Source organism: Silurus meridionalis, chromosome 5, assembly GCF_014805685.1.
Source record: "Silurus meridionalis isolate SWU-2019-XX chromosome 5, ASM1480568v1, whole genome shotgun sequence".
In the NCBI taxonomy this organism is placed as follows: domain Eukaryota; kingdom Metazoa; phylum Chordata; class Actinopteri; order Siluriformes; family Siluridae; genus Silurus; species Silurus meridionalis.
In genome coordinates, this window is record NC_060888.1 from 21,782,570 (window position 1) to 21,799,253 (window position 16,684).

Below are 16,684 nucleotides of genomic sequence, written 5' to 3' on the forward strand. Positions count from 1 at the left end.
ATTCGGCCAATCACGTTAGCGGATGCTGCGCCGTGGATTCTTCTCCTTGGTGCCGGTTCCACGTGTCTGCTACAGAGGTAGAGTTTCCACACGATATTTCTAATAGCACTTAAAACTGTAACAGGTATTACAGTCACAGCATGTTGTTAGTAAACAGGTATTTACCGACTTTATTTCTTTCTTTTTTTAAACATGTCATTTCTCAGCTATGTTCGTGTAATTCATTGCCGACAGTCAGCCTTAGCTTCAAAACCCACCATTATTGACTGTTCCAAAATCCATAAAATAATTATCTGGATGTCTTTTGACATTTAGTTTATGATTTCTACAGCCATCATGTGGAGACGATTATGTTCTGTAACTCTGTAACTGATCAGAGCGATGTTAAATTGATCCTGGTGTTACATTAATCAATATCAATAGTGTTATTTATTCATTGACACAATAAATTACCATTTATAAATGCTATGTTATCTTTTTCTTTTATTTATCAAAGGTGTAGCTAAGCTAGAAATGTCAGCATTAGGATCTCTTGGTAACAGCATGCCTGCCCAGGCTGTGTGTAGCCTCAACGTGGAGTCCTCTACTTCTGGCTCTTCATTAACAAAACCCTTCAAACTGAAGAAGAGAAACAAGAGCTGTTTAATGGGATGCCAGAAAATCTGCCAGGGACTTAAAAGAAAGCATAGTGAAGTTTTGGAAGATGGATCTTCAGACTCTCAGCTGGAAAGCACACTGCATCAGAAGAAGAAAAGGACCGAAAAAGTTGTTAATAAGACAGAGTCTGGGTGTTCAGGTTCCCTGAGTGGCACCTGGGAAGTGGACAGTGGTTTCTCATCCGAGATCAGTCCTCCCACCAGCGGCCGGAGTTCTCCTTGCTTTGGAGTTCAGCCTGCCATGCTGCTGGCTATGGACTGTGAGATGGTAGGAACTGGCCCGAACGGACAGATTAGTGAACTGGCCCGGTGTAGTCTCCTAAATTACTATGGAACTGTGATCTATGACAAGTATGTCCTTCCCCGTCGGCCTGTCATGGACTACCGGACAAGGTGGAGCGGCATTAAAAAGGAGCACTTGATAGATGCTTTGCCATTTGAAGAAGCGAGAAATGAGGTACAATGTTATTCAGATGACTGTCCCTACCATGCACTAAAATGTAATAATAGTCACCTTTGATTAGGCAGTGCTTTTTTGTAACTATTATTGGTGCTAACTAAAATATAAACTCTGTCTCAGATTTTGCAGATCATTAAAGGGAAGGTAATAATCGGCCATGCTCTGCATCACGACTTTGCTGTTTTGAGAATAAGCTTGCCACATCACATGATCAGGGACACTTCCTTGTCGCATTTGTTGCGACAGCGTTATGGTGTTACTACAGGACGCGTATCTCTAAAAAAACTGGCCGGGAATCTACTCAACAGGAACATACAGGTGTGAATTTATATTTGTTTCACTAGATGTTTCTGAAGATCACAAATGCAATCGACAAATTGCCAAACCACTAGTAAAGAATGTAATGATGGATATATTTAGTAACTTTAATGATTAAAATGTATAGATTTTCTACAGTTTAAAGATAAAAAGCTGAACTTCATTTAAAAAAATAAATTCAGAAAGGGTTGTGCTTTTGTCTCTACCCAGCTGGACACAGTGTGAAACATCACAAGGGAAAAAATTGCACTTTTCCTTATTTATCTATTCGGACTAGCAAAAACATTTTAAAAGCATCAGTATTTATTTTAGGCTCCATGTTTTCAATGTAAACAGTGAGTGATGCACATTCAACAACAATCATGCTTTTTAAGGACTCATTCTTTCCATTTCCCAATCTGAATTTGCATTTTTGTTATAGTGAATTTGGTTTTGTTTGAAATTTGTGGGTTTTTTTGTGAGTGTTTGTACAGCATTGTTTTTTACATAATGCACAAAAAAGTCATTCATAAATGCAAATGTTGACTTGAGGCTGTTCGTTAAAAACATACTTAAGTGTATGGTATATTTTTGTTTAATTAGATGAACAGCACCGGTCATTGTTCTGTAGAAGATTCTCTTGCTGCCCTGGACCTCTACAAGTTGGTGGAAGAAGAGTGGGAAAAATCTCTACAACCTCATGACCCTCATGACTCGACAGCCTCTCTGGACCACTACATGCAGGATGAATACTGGCCTGATAGTTTAACCGACTGCAATGAGTGAGACACCTGGAAAGACCTACAAAGGCTGGTCTGAAAGGTTCCTGCATTTGCCTCTGTCCACTGTGTGGGCTGCTGGCAGAGATTTCTCTTCTGATGAAGCTACCATGGGTATGGTTTAAGTGAGAGCTTTTTGGCCTACTTTACCTCCAGTGTAAACATGGACATGGTGATCTTAGACGTTAAATACTTAAATCTAAAGTTTGTTTTTAACATTTGAAACAAACAATTTGATGTTCTTTGTTCATCTTCACAGTTTCCCTATTTCTTGGCTGCGTTTGGTTAACAGGCCAGTTTGCTGTTTACTGTGTTTCCCAACTTTTTTTTTTTACACACCTGAAAAAATATAGGTTGGTTTGATGCACTTAATATTACAGGGACTTGTGGTTAAAGCAAAGTAGAAATACATTTGCTTTAGTGATTAAAAATGTTCTTAAATTACCTCCAAACCTCATTATGCAGACTGGGTATACTTGTTCAGGTTTGAAATAACAAGTTGGTGTGATTTTTATCTTAAGTTACCAACTCATAAGCTTGGTAAAGATTCCTGCAATGTAGTGCAGTGTACGTATATTTATAAAATTATTTATAAATAATATTTATAAATATGATGTATCTCAATTTCCAGGTAATTATATTACAATTTGTAATTGTTATTAAAAAATTCATTACATCCTTGATGTTGTTTCTTGTCTTGTCTAATTATTTTGTTTTATTGTTACAAGTAATTGCATTATGTATTTTAATTGTCAATGTTCTAAATTTCCTATTTTTAAACAGTCATGCTTTGTGAAAAGTTTTATAAATAAATCATTTGTTAACTGTCCTTTAAATCAAACACCTGTACGTTCAGGAAGCTAAATGAGCCAATCATGTAGCAGCAACCCAATGCAAAAAAATGCAGATACAGGTTAAGAGCTTAAATTGATCTTCACGTGAGAAATCATGTAAGCCTGGGTGGTTCAAGCTGTCGGGAAGTATACAACGGCTTAAATAATCACTTTTTCTGGTCACCTGAAGTATAAATGCATCCCAGCATGTACAGAACATTCAGTCTTAAGGTGAATTGGCTGCAACAGGAGACAGGACTACATTGGGTTCCTTTTCTGTTAGACAAGAACAGGAATCTGATGCTATTATAAGCATGCTCAAATTGTGTAGATTAAAATTAGAATGAAAACTAAAATCACCTGTTTTTTTTTTGTTTTTGTTTTTTTAAGTTGTAAACTGTCTAGTGTTGGTGAATCTGTGCCTATAATAGCCTTAGATTTGTGTTTTTTGCTGAGAGGAGTGAAACCTGATTCTGTAACTGTTACATTTGATGTGTATGCTGAGAAGTTTTTTTCTGCTCACCACACTTATAAAGAGGGGATATTTGAGGTACAATAGATTTCCTGACAGTTTAGACCAGTCTGGTCATTCTTCTCCCTAAACAACATGGTGTCTTAATCTACAGAATAATATATTTAAAAAAAAAAAAAGTAAATGGTAAACAACTAAAGAATCATTTAAAAATGACTAAAATCCAAAATATACACAAGGTAATAAAATGTTAAACAAATATAAATCTCAAATATACATAGGATAAGCAAATGCTAAACAACATTAGAGGACGCATCAGAAACTTAGTGAGGTAGTGAAAGTTACTCCACTCATGTAATGGTTATTTAGTAAGCACCTTTAAACCGGCTGAATGCTTTGCAGTGTTGTTCTGATCTGATCTGGAATGAAATTACCACACAACACCTGATTGTTTCACTTGTGTGAAATCCTTTAGTCGACAGCAATAGTTGCAGAATGCATCTCTGCTTTAGCTGCATGAATTAAAAGTTATACTCATCCTGTGATGCAATATGTACAAAAAAACAGCAGTTGCAAAGTTAAGAATCGGAGTTCTGGTTGTTCAAATGGGTTTCAGTGAAGCAGCTTATGAATGTTTTACGTAGACTCCAATGTACATTTGCAGTGCCGAAGTGCCCTGTAGAGTTGTGGGCAGCACAGAGACCAGCATTGTCCTGCCAATACCTTGGCCTTAGGCACACAGACCCCTTCTTTGATAGGCTAAATCCTGATTTAAAGGATTATACCTCCATTCCCTGTTGCATCAGCTGGAAATATACAGTGATGTAACATGAGAAAGAGTGAAATGGGTAGTTTGGCTATGGTTAATAAAAGTTTCATTAGAGTTCATTACTAATGTTAGCTAGTCTATAATCTTGTCTCTATACACAGGATATAAAGACTTCATAGTCAAAATATGAGTATATATGTGTATATAATCTACAGTGCATTAAAAAACATTTATTTAAACATATAATTAACATAATATATTTTTATAAAGATGAATGAATAAATGAGTTCCATATTATCAGGAAAGAGCAAAATCATCTTGGTTATGGTAGTTCACATTAGGATTTGGGTTCATGAGCATTGGTTCAATGTAGTTGTGCAACTTATTCTTTAACATATTGCTATTAGTCACTCATTTCACTTTGCTCCAGTTATTTTTGTTTTAATTAACATAAAATCTGCTCCATGTAATCCTGTGTGACGCTGTTAATCCCGAGGGAGGGGGTACCACTACATATGGACAAAATACGGCAAAATCTTCTCTCACTGCAGTATTGGAGACGGACCCTTCCATCGTGAGAGGTAGGTCTTCAGATAGCTTTGGCCTGGAACAAGATTTCTGCTTTTGTTATAAAGTGTTGAGGTTGTGTGGGCTGGATTGTGGTTTCACATTGCCCTGTGGTTTTTTTACAGACTTGAATAGAAAGTTGTTTGTTGTGAGAATTGGTTAAAAATAGGAATATTTGGTAATGGTGCAACAGGTTGAAAATTTCAGTTTGGTTGTAAGATTATTAAATTGTAAATATCTTGAGAAATGACATTTACATTGAATGTCGAAAAGACATTTATATTACACAATTCAAGGAGGTTATGTATCATGGATTTGTTCTGACTGAGTCGGCATTTATGTCATAAATGCACGGGAGTACAAAGGAACCTCTATATAGGGTTTTATAAATGTAGGTTAAAAAATATTTGTTTTCAATAGACACAGTAAGGATATATTTAAGGTTTCCATTCCGGTACGTCTGGTTTTCTCCAAACTATACTGAACGTCTGGATCAATGGCTATTGTTGTAAGTACATATGATTTTTATTCTTTATACACTCCATATGCAGTACAGCGTACGGTATACCCCATGATAAGGGACAATGAGGTTAAAAAACTTGAAAATAATGATGCTGAGCATCAGAACGCGTTTATCATATCATTATGAATAGAGCTTTGTTGATTTAAAATGACTAAATGTAAGCTTTTTGACATTAGAAATCTTTTCCTACTTTAATTGAATCTAAAATAAACCTTTGGATGTACATTGTTTAAATGCAATCACATCTCAGCCCTCTTCATGTCATATAGAATAGTATTGTATTGTATAGTATGCTATAGTATAATAGATTGGGAAGGCTACCGCTAATTACTAGGAATAGTTTTCCTTTTTTGAACCAGGATTTACTGAATTCATGTGAGCCAGCTTAGCGTTCCCCATAGTTTCTCTCATTGTTTTGGGCCTGCTTCTCAGGCTTTGGATTAGTGTGTTTTGCAGATCTGGGTTCTTTGTGCAGGGTGGAACGTTCCGCATGGTGTCAGAGGAAGAGCAGACGCTTAGGGCCAAATTGGAGCGTCTCACAATCAAAGACCATGGACCAGTGTTTGGCACTTGTGCCAAGCTACCTGACCACACGGTGCAGAAGGTGTGTTTACAGATCCATAACACCAAATAAATCACTGCTTTCAGTATCATTTATCTACATATATCCAGTATCTGATTTATACATTTTTTTATTGCAGCTGTTTTATATACATCTGTGGTATTTCTGGTTTAGGCTAAGGATGAGCTGAATGAGACTGAGGGGAAAAAGGTGTCAGCAGTAAAGGAACTGAAGGAAATGATTAAAGAAAAATCAGAAGGTGGAGATGACCTGGCCAAAGCGGTGCAAGAAACGTTCAATGAGAAACCTGATGCATTGTTTGTTAGGTTTATTCGGGCCAGAAAGTATGATGTGAACAGGGCTTTTGAGCTCATGAAGGGTGAGAAGACAATCCTACCAATTCATATAAAGACCAGATAACATGAACAATGTTCTGTAGTCAGCAATTTACAGTGTACAAAAGGTATTTTAAGTAGTCAGTTAGCATACTTTTCTACTTGAATACCCTTCCTGATCACACTGATCAATAAAACTGTTGTTTTGCATTAGGTTATGTACGCTTCAGACGAGATTATCCTGAGCTCTTTGAGAACTTAAGCCCGGAGGCAGTACGCAGCACCATTGAAGCTGGTTACCCAGGCATCCTCTCTAGCAGAGACAAATATGGCCGTGTGGTGCTGCTCTTCAACATTGAGAACTGGGACTATGAAGAGATCACCTTTGATGAGGTAAGAATTATCTCGTAAGGGTCGCACTTTTAGGAAAAAGACTACTTTTTTAAGGCTCAGCTTACTTGTTTTACATTTGCACTTTTGGGTAATATTATTGTTATGAAAGTGGCATTTAAGACAAATAAAAGTACAGCTCTTTGCTGTAGATCATCAGAGCTTACTGTGTGATTCTGGAGAAGTTGCTGGAGAATGAAGAGACTCAGATTAATGGCTTCTGCATCATTGAAAACTTCAAAGGCTTCACCATGCAACAGGCATCCGGTATCAAGCCAACAGAACTGAAGAAAATGGTAGACATGTTGCAGGTAATTTACAGAACATGCAACAACTTCAGGAATCATGTAGTTGAAAATGTATTTACATACTTCTGGGGTCTAGCTTTTCATGTAAAAGGTAAAAATCTATGAATCTAAATATATTCTATGTGTTCTATCTCCCAATCAGAGGTGGAAAGTAACTAAGTACAAATGCTTACTTACTGTTACTTTTCTGGTATCAGTACTTTACTTCACTGTTTATTTTTCGGACAATTTTTTACTTTCACTCATTACATTTTTACACAAATATCTGTAACTAATTTTATTAACGCGCGATTACTGCAGCACGCATTTTTGTTTGACCATTTTTATTACAAAATATCAATAAATAAATAAAAAGCGCCAAAATTAAAACCTTCAGCGCAACACATGTTTATTTACGACTTCCTTTCTTTTTCTTTTAAAAATATATTTCTTATTATATTTTTTATAATAGTTATTTATGAGTAAACATTTGTTTTACTGACACACCAAGTCTCAAATCAGCACCAGAATCCGTCATGATGCACACAGGTGTGCCATTTTTTCTTCATAATGCCGAAACAAAGTTAAATTATTTTTTTTAACGTACAGATAAGAGCAATACATCATTCGAATCTGTAAATGGTCAAATTTTATTTGTATACACTCATAATAACAACAAAACGCTGTGCTTTTGTAAAATAAAGAACACATACAGGGGGCGCTCTCTGTCTTCTCTCTTCACAAACACAAATAAAACAACCCGAATCTCAGTGAATACTTGTCTCACGGATATAATAAATATATAAATAGAAAACTTAAAATGCCTTTGTGTAAATTAACAAAAAACATATCAAAAGCAAACATTCTTTGTTTATGTAATTCGTATAAAAGTTAGAAGAGGTTCAGTTTCTCCGGTATCACCTCAATAACCGTCCGTGTGGAAACAAACCAAAATTTCCTTTTGCTGTCCTGGTGATTTACGTAATTTAAAACAGCATAATTAATTAAAAACATTTACAAGAATGTTTTGTCGTTTTGCACCATGTTAAGGATGGCTTTACTAATAATAAACATACATTTGCATAAAGCATCAATATTTCTCCATGCCCATGTTAGAGTTTTAAAAACCTCAAAAGTATTAATTTAAGGTACATTTAGAATAGATACAATGTGCAATTAAGAAAGAAAAGGAATATATATATATATATATATATATATATATATATATATATATATATATATATATATATATATATATATATATATATATTTTTTTTTTTTAAGTACATATCAGAACCCTAAACTTTTTACTATAACTTTATTAAAAAAAAGATCCAAAGTATTTTTAAAGATGAGTATCTGTATCTGTATCTTCACTTCTACTTAAGTGAAGGATGTGTGAATAAATAAATGCCCAATAAATTAATACTAAGATTATATTTGTCAAGAGGATTAGGAGTCAAAACTTCAGAACTAATGCAACATCTCTTATTTTGGCCAGGACTCTTTTCCTGCACGTTTTAAAGCAGTTCACTTTATCCACCAGCCCTGGTATTTTACTACCACCTATAATGTGGTCAAACCTTTGTTAAAGAGCAAACTCCTGGAGAGGGTGAGTACATGTGCATATTAGTATAATCTTAGTATAATCACACTGTAAGGATTGAATTGGACATCTGAGTATTTTTCTCTTTTATGTGTATCAAGGTGTTTGTCCATGGAGAGGAACTGGAGAACTACTACAAGGAGTTTGATGCTGATATCTTGCCTGCAGAGTTTGAAGGAAAGGGGCACAAATATGACGGCAAGGCAATTGCCGCAAAGCTTTTTGACTGAAAAAATACAAGTGTCATTAAATCCTTCTGTAATCTGATTCTGTACGTTTTAATATTTTAGCTTATAGAATAAGTATGTGAAAATGTGTTTGTAAGTCAAATCCAGTGTGGACAATGACACACTCTTGTGGCAAAAAAAAATCTGATTACATAAAATGTCATGTTTGTGTGTTGACATAAATGTCCTGAGGGAATTATGTAATCATGTAATATCTCTGCTGAGGAATTACATCATTTTAAAAGTAAGGAGAAAAACTTAACTTACTTTACATGACATTCAACAATATATTTGTGTACCTGGTGTACATGCCATTATTAAGCTTGTTTTAATATATTAACAGATGCTTGATGCATTTAACTATCCACTTAGTTTGATTTATTGATGAGTGATATAGATTGTCATTATATTCAAGAAAAAAAATCTTAATGGTCATTATAGTACTTGAACTGTAAGTTACAAAATATACATCAGCACAAAATATTGACCCTATCCTAATATCCACTTAACAGTAAAAAAATGGATTAACATTTTGCTCTCTTGAATGAATAAACAACACAGACTCACAGCATTTCGTGATATAGTCACAAAATTCAATCTATTGATTTGTGTTCATGGACACGAATTTCCCTCTTTTTCGTGTTACTCAGCATGACAGAGGATCATGGGTAATGCTGACAGAAATGCCAAAGGTAATCTTTTTCCCCCTATTTTTATCAGAGAATAAGGCAGAAAATATATGGTTGGAATAAGGGTTCTACTGTAATAAATGTGTGTGTCTCTAATTAACACAGTCTCCTTAATTAACTGATAGAATATATTTACTGTATTTTGACTGGAAGGAACCACTGATGGTGGTTTATATGGTTTATAATAGCAAATAGCTTACCTAATATAAAGCAATAAAAACAAGGACAAAATCTCCTGCTTAAATGCTGAGTAATAGTGCTCGAATATAAAAAACAAATCAATAACAAACAAGAAAAAAAAAAACAATAAAGCATCTGTGGTATCCAGTGGCAGGAAAAAAACTTTGGTGGAGGCATCAAAAATACTTCCCATTGAAATACATTTCCTAGTAAGTTGTCCTCAGCGACACAAAAATGTTATGTGGGAAATTTATGTCTACGAACATTAACCAATAGATTCAATTTTGTGACTGTATTATGAAATGCTATGAGACTGGGCTAGAATAAAACATAACAGGCCATGCTAAGGTAGAAAAATATCAACATTAAAATGGTGTGAAAAAATAGAGTTGCTATTACATTCCTAAAAATTATTTTACTATAACACCATGTCCTGAAGTTCTACTTATACAACAAAACAACTTACTAAAAAGAACTATGCTTTATTTATTCAAGCATACTTTTAATCCAGTTATATCCATATATCCAGTTATATATATATATATATATATATATATATATATATATATATATATATATATATATATATATATATATATATATATAATATTGTGGGAAGTCTACAAAATCAGTTTGTTTCTGTTATAAACGACATTATATTCTGCAGTCACCATAGGCCGACACTGTGAATAACAGAGTAAATTGAACTCACCATATGAGAATCTGTAAATCATTACGTCAGGAAATAAGAAAGTAAGTGGTGCAATCTCATCAGTGGATAAGACAGCTTGATAAACACGTAGTCATGGTCCGGATGCAAATCCTCTTTTCCAGTGAGTGTCTATTTTCGGACATTAAGTCTAGACAACAATGAAGGAGGCAATTTATTTAAAATCCAGTGCACTTCTATTTCTGATCATTTAGAGGCTTATGCTTATTTTAGTATTAGAAACTAGTTCATATTCTCTCCTATTAAGCCCATTGTATTGTTGCTGTGCAAGAACAAGTATTATATAGAAATTCTCTTAGTTACACAGATATGTGTTTCACTAAGGCTGTTTCTCAGATAAGCAAGTCAGTCATTAAATGCATTACACTCATGAGTGAAAAGAAAAGCATCCTTTCTAGGGACTTGTGCCTTTAAGTTCTTTGCCTTAAAGTTCTGTACAGTCCATGGCCTGTTGGCGCTGTGGGTAATCTTTCTTCCTCTGGCAGATGGCATTAGCATAGCTGATGATGACTCGGTCCATCCAGGTAAGAGGCTGAGGGAAGAGCATGGTGCCCTCAAAGAAACCCATGTGCCCACCGTGCTGTGTCAAAACAAAAATTACGTTCTCTTTTTGCTCTATGGGGAGCAAAAACAGTTTAGAATTAGTATGCACATGCCAAATACTGCACATAGTATTGAAAAATACAACAGCATTGTAACACTGTTGATTTCTCTTTGATTAAAGAGGGTATAATCACAGGTCCTGACTTTACAGTTTCTCTTAGATCCCAAAGTCTTTCATGTCTTTTGTTTTGCCAACAGAGACCCATAAAACTCCATTTAAGACACATGATGTAGAAAGCAGCTATCACTTTCAAACCAAAACAAGGATTACCCCAGAGTGTCACAGCTATCCCCTACACAGGACGGAAGTAGGTAATGTAATTACAGAGCCATATGGAGCCTCTGACAAAAGGCATGCTGAATGAGAGATGAGAGCTGTGGCATGTCACTTGGCCCTGTGTTGAAAAACACACTCTCTGACACTTCCTGTCATCTCTCTGCACTCAGTGCTCACCAAGCAGGGCATTACATCTAAAAAAACTGCTCACTGGAAAAAAGGTGTTAATGTGAATCCATTGAGAGCATCAACACCTGCTGCTCAAAAATTAGGTTCTTTACACTGTTAAATTATTATTCCATAATTTCTATACATAACACTTATCACACCTGATAAACCACAATTTCATTACATTTCCATTCCCAAAACATTCACTTATACTCCAAAGTCACTTTGGAATGGCAGGTAGTTTTTTGTTTTGACTTTTGTTATGTCACAGTGCATTCCTTTGGGACATGTAGACAGAACATAATTTGATCTAAGAGTTCAGTGTATCAGTATTGACTGATAACATCTGTTAAGGGGAAAGGGAAGTGCACACTGTGAGTATCATTTAATAAATAATTACACAGGGGCAAACGGATCACATGGCCCTAAAAAATTCAGCACCAGTGTCTGAGTACAGAGCTTATGCAACACACACAGTTTACAGTCTTACAGAGTTTGGAGACTCAGGTGGAGTGTGGGAAAAAAGGCTGGCATACACTTTACACTTCTATTCTGGTACAATACTGACTGAAATTAATCTTTCATACCTTTTACCATTACCTTAATGAATGAATTGCATCATTATTTTATATATAGTATATTATATTTCTTCAAACATTCAACAGATTTTTCTATTTTAATTATGAATGTCACAGGAGATGCATCTAACTTTGTTTCTGATTAGTTATTTTATTTGTAGAAGCATTTACCTGCTAGAGTGTGAGGAATAGCCAGGAGAGACTCATGGACAAGCGGGTCATCTGATGAATTAATCATGAGAAGAGGAACATTAACCTGACAAGTGCAAGATAAATTACATAATCATTACTGTTGTGCCATTTAAATGACTTGCAGAAACTGGCATGATCTCTTTTAAATAATACATTATACTTACATTGTGGATGTAATGTACACAGCTTTCCTTCTCATAGAAGTCTTTTAAAGAATTATGACCATGGAACTTTCTGAAGAAAAATAAGTGGACAGATAATAGTGTACAAAACCTGATGGACATATAACAACACAGAAATTTCCCCACGGTGGGACGAATAAAAGTATATCTTATCTTATCTTATCTTATCTTATCTTATCTTATCTTATCTTATCTTATTTTCTTACATGACATGTGAATGTAAACAGATCATGAATATGCCAATAATATGTGAGTGAAAGAGTTTTTTTGTTCCAAATACTTTAGCGAACTGTCCTCGTACTGTAAAACTGTTCCCATAGAAGACCTCTGTAATTATTATGTATAGCTACAACTGACACAAACACGCCACACAAAAGGACACTAATGCATTCAAAACACATGTTAAAAAAGATTAAATTGTACCTCATAATGCAGTCATCAATCTGTGCAAGAGATGTGGTCATGTACAGACACTGTAAATCTGCAAAGTCCAGTTTGCCGGACTGTGATCCAAACAAACTTTTTCTGCAAGTGAACACAACTATTTCTTTTATCATGTTCAGTTTCAGAGTTGAATTCTTATATTTGAAATGTCAGACTGTGATTCATTTTCTGTAACATTTTGGCTCAGACAGTGTTGCCAAGTCCAAATTAATATGCTGATATACAGTTTTATAGTAGAAGCTAATTCCCAGGGACATATATGGAAGATGCGAAAAGACATAATATATTGATAATGCATTGCTATTATTAAATAAGAAAAGCTACAATGCTTATCAAGAATACAGGTCTCTAAAAAAAACTAAACTAAGAGATGAGATGCCTTTTATTTAAAAAAACAAACAAACTAGTAAATGTTAAATTACTCTGGGATACCAGTTAATAAATACAGTAAGGTACTTTCAGAGCAAATCAACTTTAGTGTGGTAACAGTTACTATGCTTTGTGTCAGGAAACATCATACTACTCTGCTGTCAATTATTTTTCTATAACGGCATGCATTCTTCTGTTACATTCTCTATTTGTCAATGCTTACTTGTGGGACAGGATGATCTTTTTCATATTCTCAGCCATGAAGAAGTTATAAATTCTTCTGCATTGGTCCCACTGTAGAAATGTCTCATGGGCACTGAAACAAAAACAAACAAACAAAAAAGGAAATAAAATGAGCTAAACAGTAATTCAGATGAAAATAAGAGTAATGTTTTTAAAAACAAACAATAATTTGGAATTTAAACTGACCTCTGAGCACAATAGCCTTGACAGACACTGACACAGCACAGCACTCTGTCCTGATTACCTTGGTTCTCCCCCAGAAACTTACACACAATATTCCCACCTAGACTGAAGCCCACCACAATGAGCCAGGTCTGTGGAAATGTACGTTTGATGTAACTCACCATGGCTGAAAACTCCCAGGTACAGCCTATAAAAAAGAAAAATACCAATATTTCCAAAAATAGGAATAATTTGACTGTGTAAAATATGTGTTCATAATTGCTAACATTTTTTACATCGTGTTATAACTATATATGGTAAAATAAATAAAGACTGCTAGTTCTATTACTAGAGTGTTACATCACTGCCTCCCCAAACATTTTGAACAGTGGAATTGCATATATCTAATAGCCAAGCACTCAGACGAAAAGGACTGACAGTCCACCAATCTAATGATGAAATACTTGTAAAAAACCTGCCAAACAGTTGTGTCCCATAGGAAGGTATTGCATTACGGCAACAGTGGTCTTACCATAGGTGAACATCCGTGGGGAGGTGAGTTCAATGTTTGGCAAAGCCCCCAGGTGGTTAAGCACAGCACATCTGTAGCCCTGCTTCTGGGAGTAATCCACAAAGGTACGGATATAATGCTTTTCACTGTGGTTACCAATCCCTGGGCAGATCACCATGGTTATGTCATCTGTAGGCATACACCATACAAGCATTTTGCCATGCACAGCACAGGTCCTCATTTATGTTTCTCATTGTTGCTTTTAACACACCTGAACTTTATTATTGGCCATTTACAGTCTTTTAAATTCATTTATATAAGTGTAATAGAAAGGAAAATAGACAACTAAATCAATGAAGACTGTAAAATGTAAAGAATGTAAAAAATTATGGTTCTTTTTAGTTCATGATCATGAATTCATGGAAACATTCTGTCTAGCCTGTAGACCAGTAATGGCAGTGTAATGGTGTTATCACCCCAATACACATGAAAAACATTAAAGTTGTAATGGTTTAAAGAATTTTTTGTTTAAATAAAAGGTCAAGAAATACAGTGTGCAAACAGCAATGATAAAATCCCAGGATCGTTCTTGTACCGTCACATACCCTTCGTTAAACCTTTTTCAGAAATTTACCCTGGTCCCAAGGCCTAGTCTATCTGGTAGATCTGGTAATCTACCAGAACACTGTATGGTATGCACTTGATACTGTTTAAATAAGTAAACTTACCAGCTGTTACATGATCACCATGCGGCTCAAAAAGGTCAAATGTGGCTGTAGCTCCATCATGCATTGGAAGATACAAGCGCATGCCACAGGGCTGAGGAGTGTGCACCCGACCCATCTTTCCATAGAGTGCAGTTTGAACATGCCCACTCTTACCCCATAGTAATGGAGGAACATACCTGCAGACACATACATTTATTGTTGCAGCTGTCGAGTGTATCAGATTGTAGGCCAGTTTCCCAATGGTTGGCCCTTTACTTGACCTAACTTAACCAAATTGCTCCAGTTTCTGACATCAAGGACACTAGAGCAACGTACCGGTTAAGTTGCTTCAAATATTAACCAAACATAAAAGGATCAGCCATGTATTGGATTAATATATGCAAAACATGTAAAGACTCACTCTTTGGTGAGGACAGAGCATGACTTGAGCAGGTAGAGATTAAGAGATGTATTCTGACAGGTGATTTTAGGGGCTACTGAAGGACTTGTTAGGTTGAGGCAGCGTACTATGATGTATAGCACTGTGGCTACTGCAGCAAGCTTCATACCATCAAAGACGGCTGGCATTTCCGGGCTGAGTGTCTGGCCATTTCGTTCCACATGAGCATTCATGATGAAGCCACTAGACCTGTCGATCATAATATCATAGATTTTTTTTTTTTTTTCATTTTTAGAGCTGACATTTGCCTCTAAATAACTTTTTATTTAGGCAACTTTTAAAAACTTCTAAAAATTTAACTGATGGTTGCAGATATGCTGCAGGTCTTAGGTTACACTTCTAAAGTGGCAATATTTAGACCTGCAGAAAAATACATTCTGTACTGATGTTGACTTAAAACCTGTTACAAGTTAAAAAATATCACTTGTTTGTTTGCACAAAACTGTTTGCTTAAACCCTCACTCACATCCTGCAATGAGAGAAAAAAAGGCTAATTTGTCTGCACCTAAATTTATGATTCTGTTTGATTTGTCAAAGTGATAGCTCTTAAATTACAAGCTTTTCATTGTAAGATCAGACAAGTACGGTTAAAGGCTCTTTACGACTGTTTCAAACTTATATTGCACCTTATCAGGTGTATAGGTCCTTTCTAACATAAGATAAATCTGTTTCTTCCAATGAGACTAAGTGAAAAGTAAGGCAATTGTATTCAATTATATTGAGTTCAACTTGTGATATGCAGAAATTCATACGTGTATAAATGGTTAGTATATCTGATACAATACTAAAAAGGGTTAATATATTGTAGACTGGAAGTCACACAGTTTACATAGTGTCCTAATCATGACACATGTATATGATTAAATTCTAGAAGTCTAAAAGTCATTTTGAATATTATTTAGAATAATCTAAACCTTTACAGACTACATGGCTTAAAGTAAATTTATGGCATCAGTACGCACCGTGTAGGGATCATCCAGCCCCGTCCTAGTCAATTTTGTTTATATTACACGACGCCTGCTTTGTCTTGAGTAATGCAAAACACAAACTTAATCCTAACACACTGCTCCACTGTAGAAAGGCATCCTAACGGTTGCCCAGCAACTGCCTGACATCTCTGATTGGAGCAGAGCAACAACTACGTCTTTAACAATGATTGGCTGAAGCCACAATGGCACTCTATTTCCCAAGTAAGTATTGCAGGTTTCAGGTGGTAAATGATGGCTTCGAGACACAACACAATACACTTACTGGGCAGTTTAATAGGTAAAGGTACATCCATCCATCTTATACCTACATTCTACACTGACTGATATATCCAGTTACAGTTACTGACTGCAGCCCATTTGTTTTTATGTCAATGAAAAGGGACCTCACTTATTTAATTCCTAATGCATGCATGTAAGAATAGTGACCACAAGGTGGC

The 16,684-nt window shown here is 35.4% G+C and overlaps 3 protein-coding genes across 6 annotated transcripts; 2 read left to right on the top strand and 1 right to left on the bottom strand.

Moving 5' to 3' along the window:
* Positions 1-2,875, top strand: isg20 (interferon stimulated exonuclease gene). Of its 2 annotated transcripts, none has more exons than XM_046849766.1 (4): positions 1-77; positions 497-1,113; positions 1,237-1,434; positions 2,017-2,875. In XM_046849766.1, the coding sequence occupies exons 1-4, from the start codon at positions 23-25 to the stop codon at positions 2,197-2,199; spliced, it is 1,053 nt and encodes a 350-aa protein (XP_046705722.1). In that variant the 5' UTR covers positions 1-22; the 3' UTR covers positions 2,200-2,875. The 2 variants fall into 2 exon arrangements, with proteins under 2 accessions (XP_046705722.1, XP_046705723.1); XM_046849767.1 differs by having other exon boundaries at positions 48-157.
* A 1,903-nt stretch (positions 2,876-4,778) lies between these two features.
* rlbp1b (retinaldehyde binding protein 1b) lies at positions 4,779-8,959 on the top strand. Its single transcript, XM_046849886.1, has 8 exons — positions 4,779-4,847; positions 5,254-5,341; positions 5,832-5,960; positions 6,093-6,297; positions 6,468-6,646; positions 6,796-6,954; positions 8,432-8,542; positions 8,638-8,959. Exons 2-8 carry the CDS (start codon positions 5,330-5,332, stop codon positions 8,764-8,766), a joined length of 924 nt encoding a protein of 307 aa, XP_046705842.1. The 5' UTR covers positions 4,779-4,847; positions 5,254-5,329; the 3' UTR covers positions 8,767-8,959.
* A 1,539-nt stretch (positions 8,960-10,498) lies between these two features.
* Positions 10,499-16,312, bottom strand: abhd2b (abhydrolase domain containing 2, acylglycerol lipase b). 3 transcript variants are annotated; one of them, XM_046849919.1, is made up of 10 exons: positions 16,221-16,312; positions 15,220-15,447; positions 14,820-14,995; positions 14,113-14,280; positions 13,605-13,788; positions 13,399-13,491; positions 12,786-12,887; positions 12,345-12,414; positions 12,160-12,244; positions 10,499-10,977 (listed from the first exon to the last, which is right to left on the bottom strand). In XM_046849919.1, exons 1-10 carry the CDS (start codon positions 16,232-16,234, stop codon positions 10,787-10,789), a joined length of 1,311 nt encoding a protein of 436 aa, XP_046705875.1. In that variant the 5' UTR covers positions 16,235-16,312; the 3' UTR covers positions 10,499-10,786. The 3 variants fall into 3 exon arrangements, with proteins under 3 accessions (XP_046705875.1, XP_046705876.1, XP_046705877.1); XM_046849920.1 differs by having other exon boundaries at positions 10,787-10,942; XM_046849921.1 differs by having other exon boundaries at positions 10,847-10,977; positions 12,160-12,210.
* Positions 16,313-16,684: the final 372 nt, after the last annotated feature.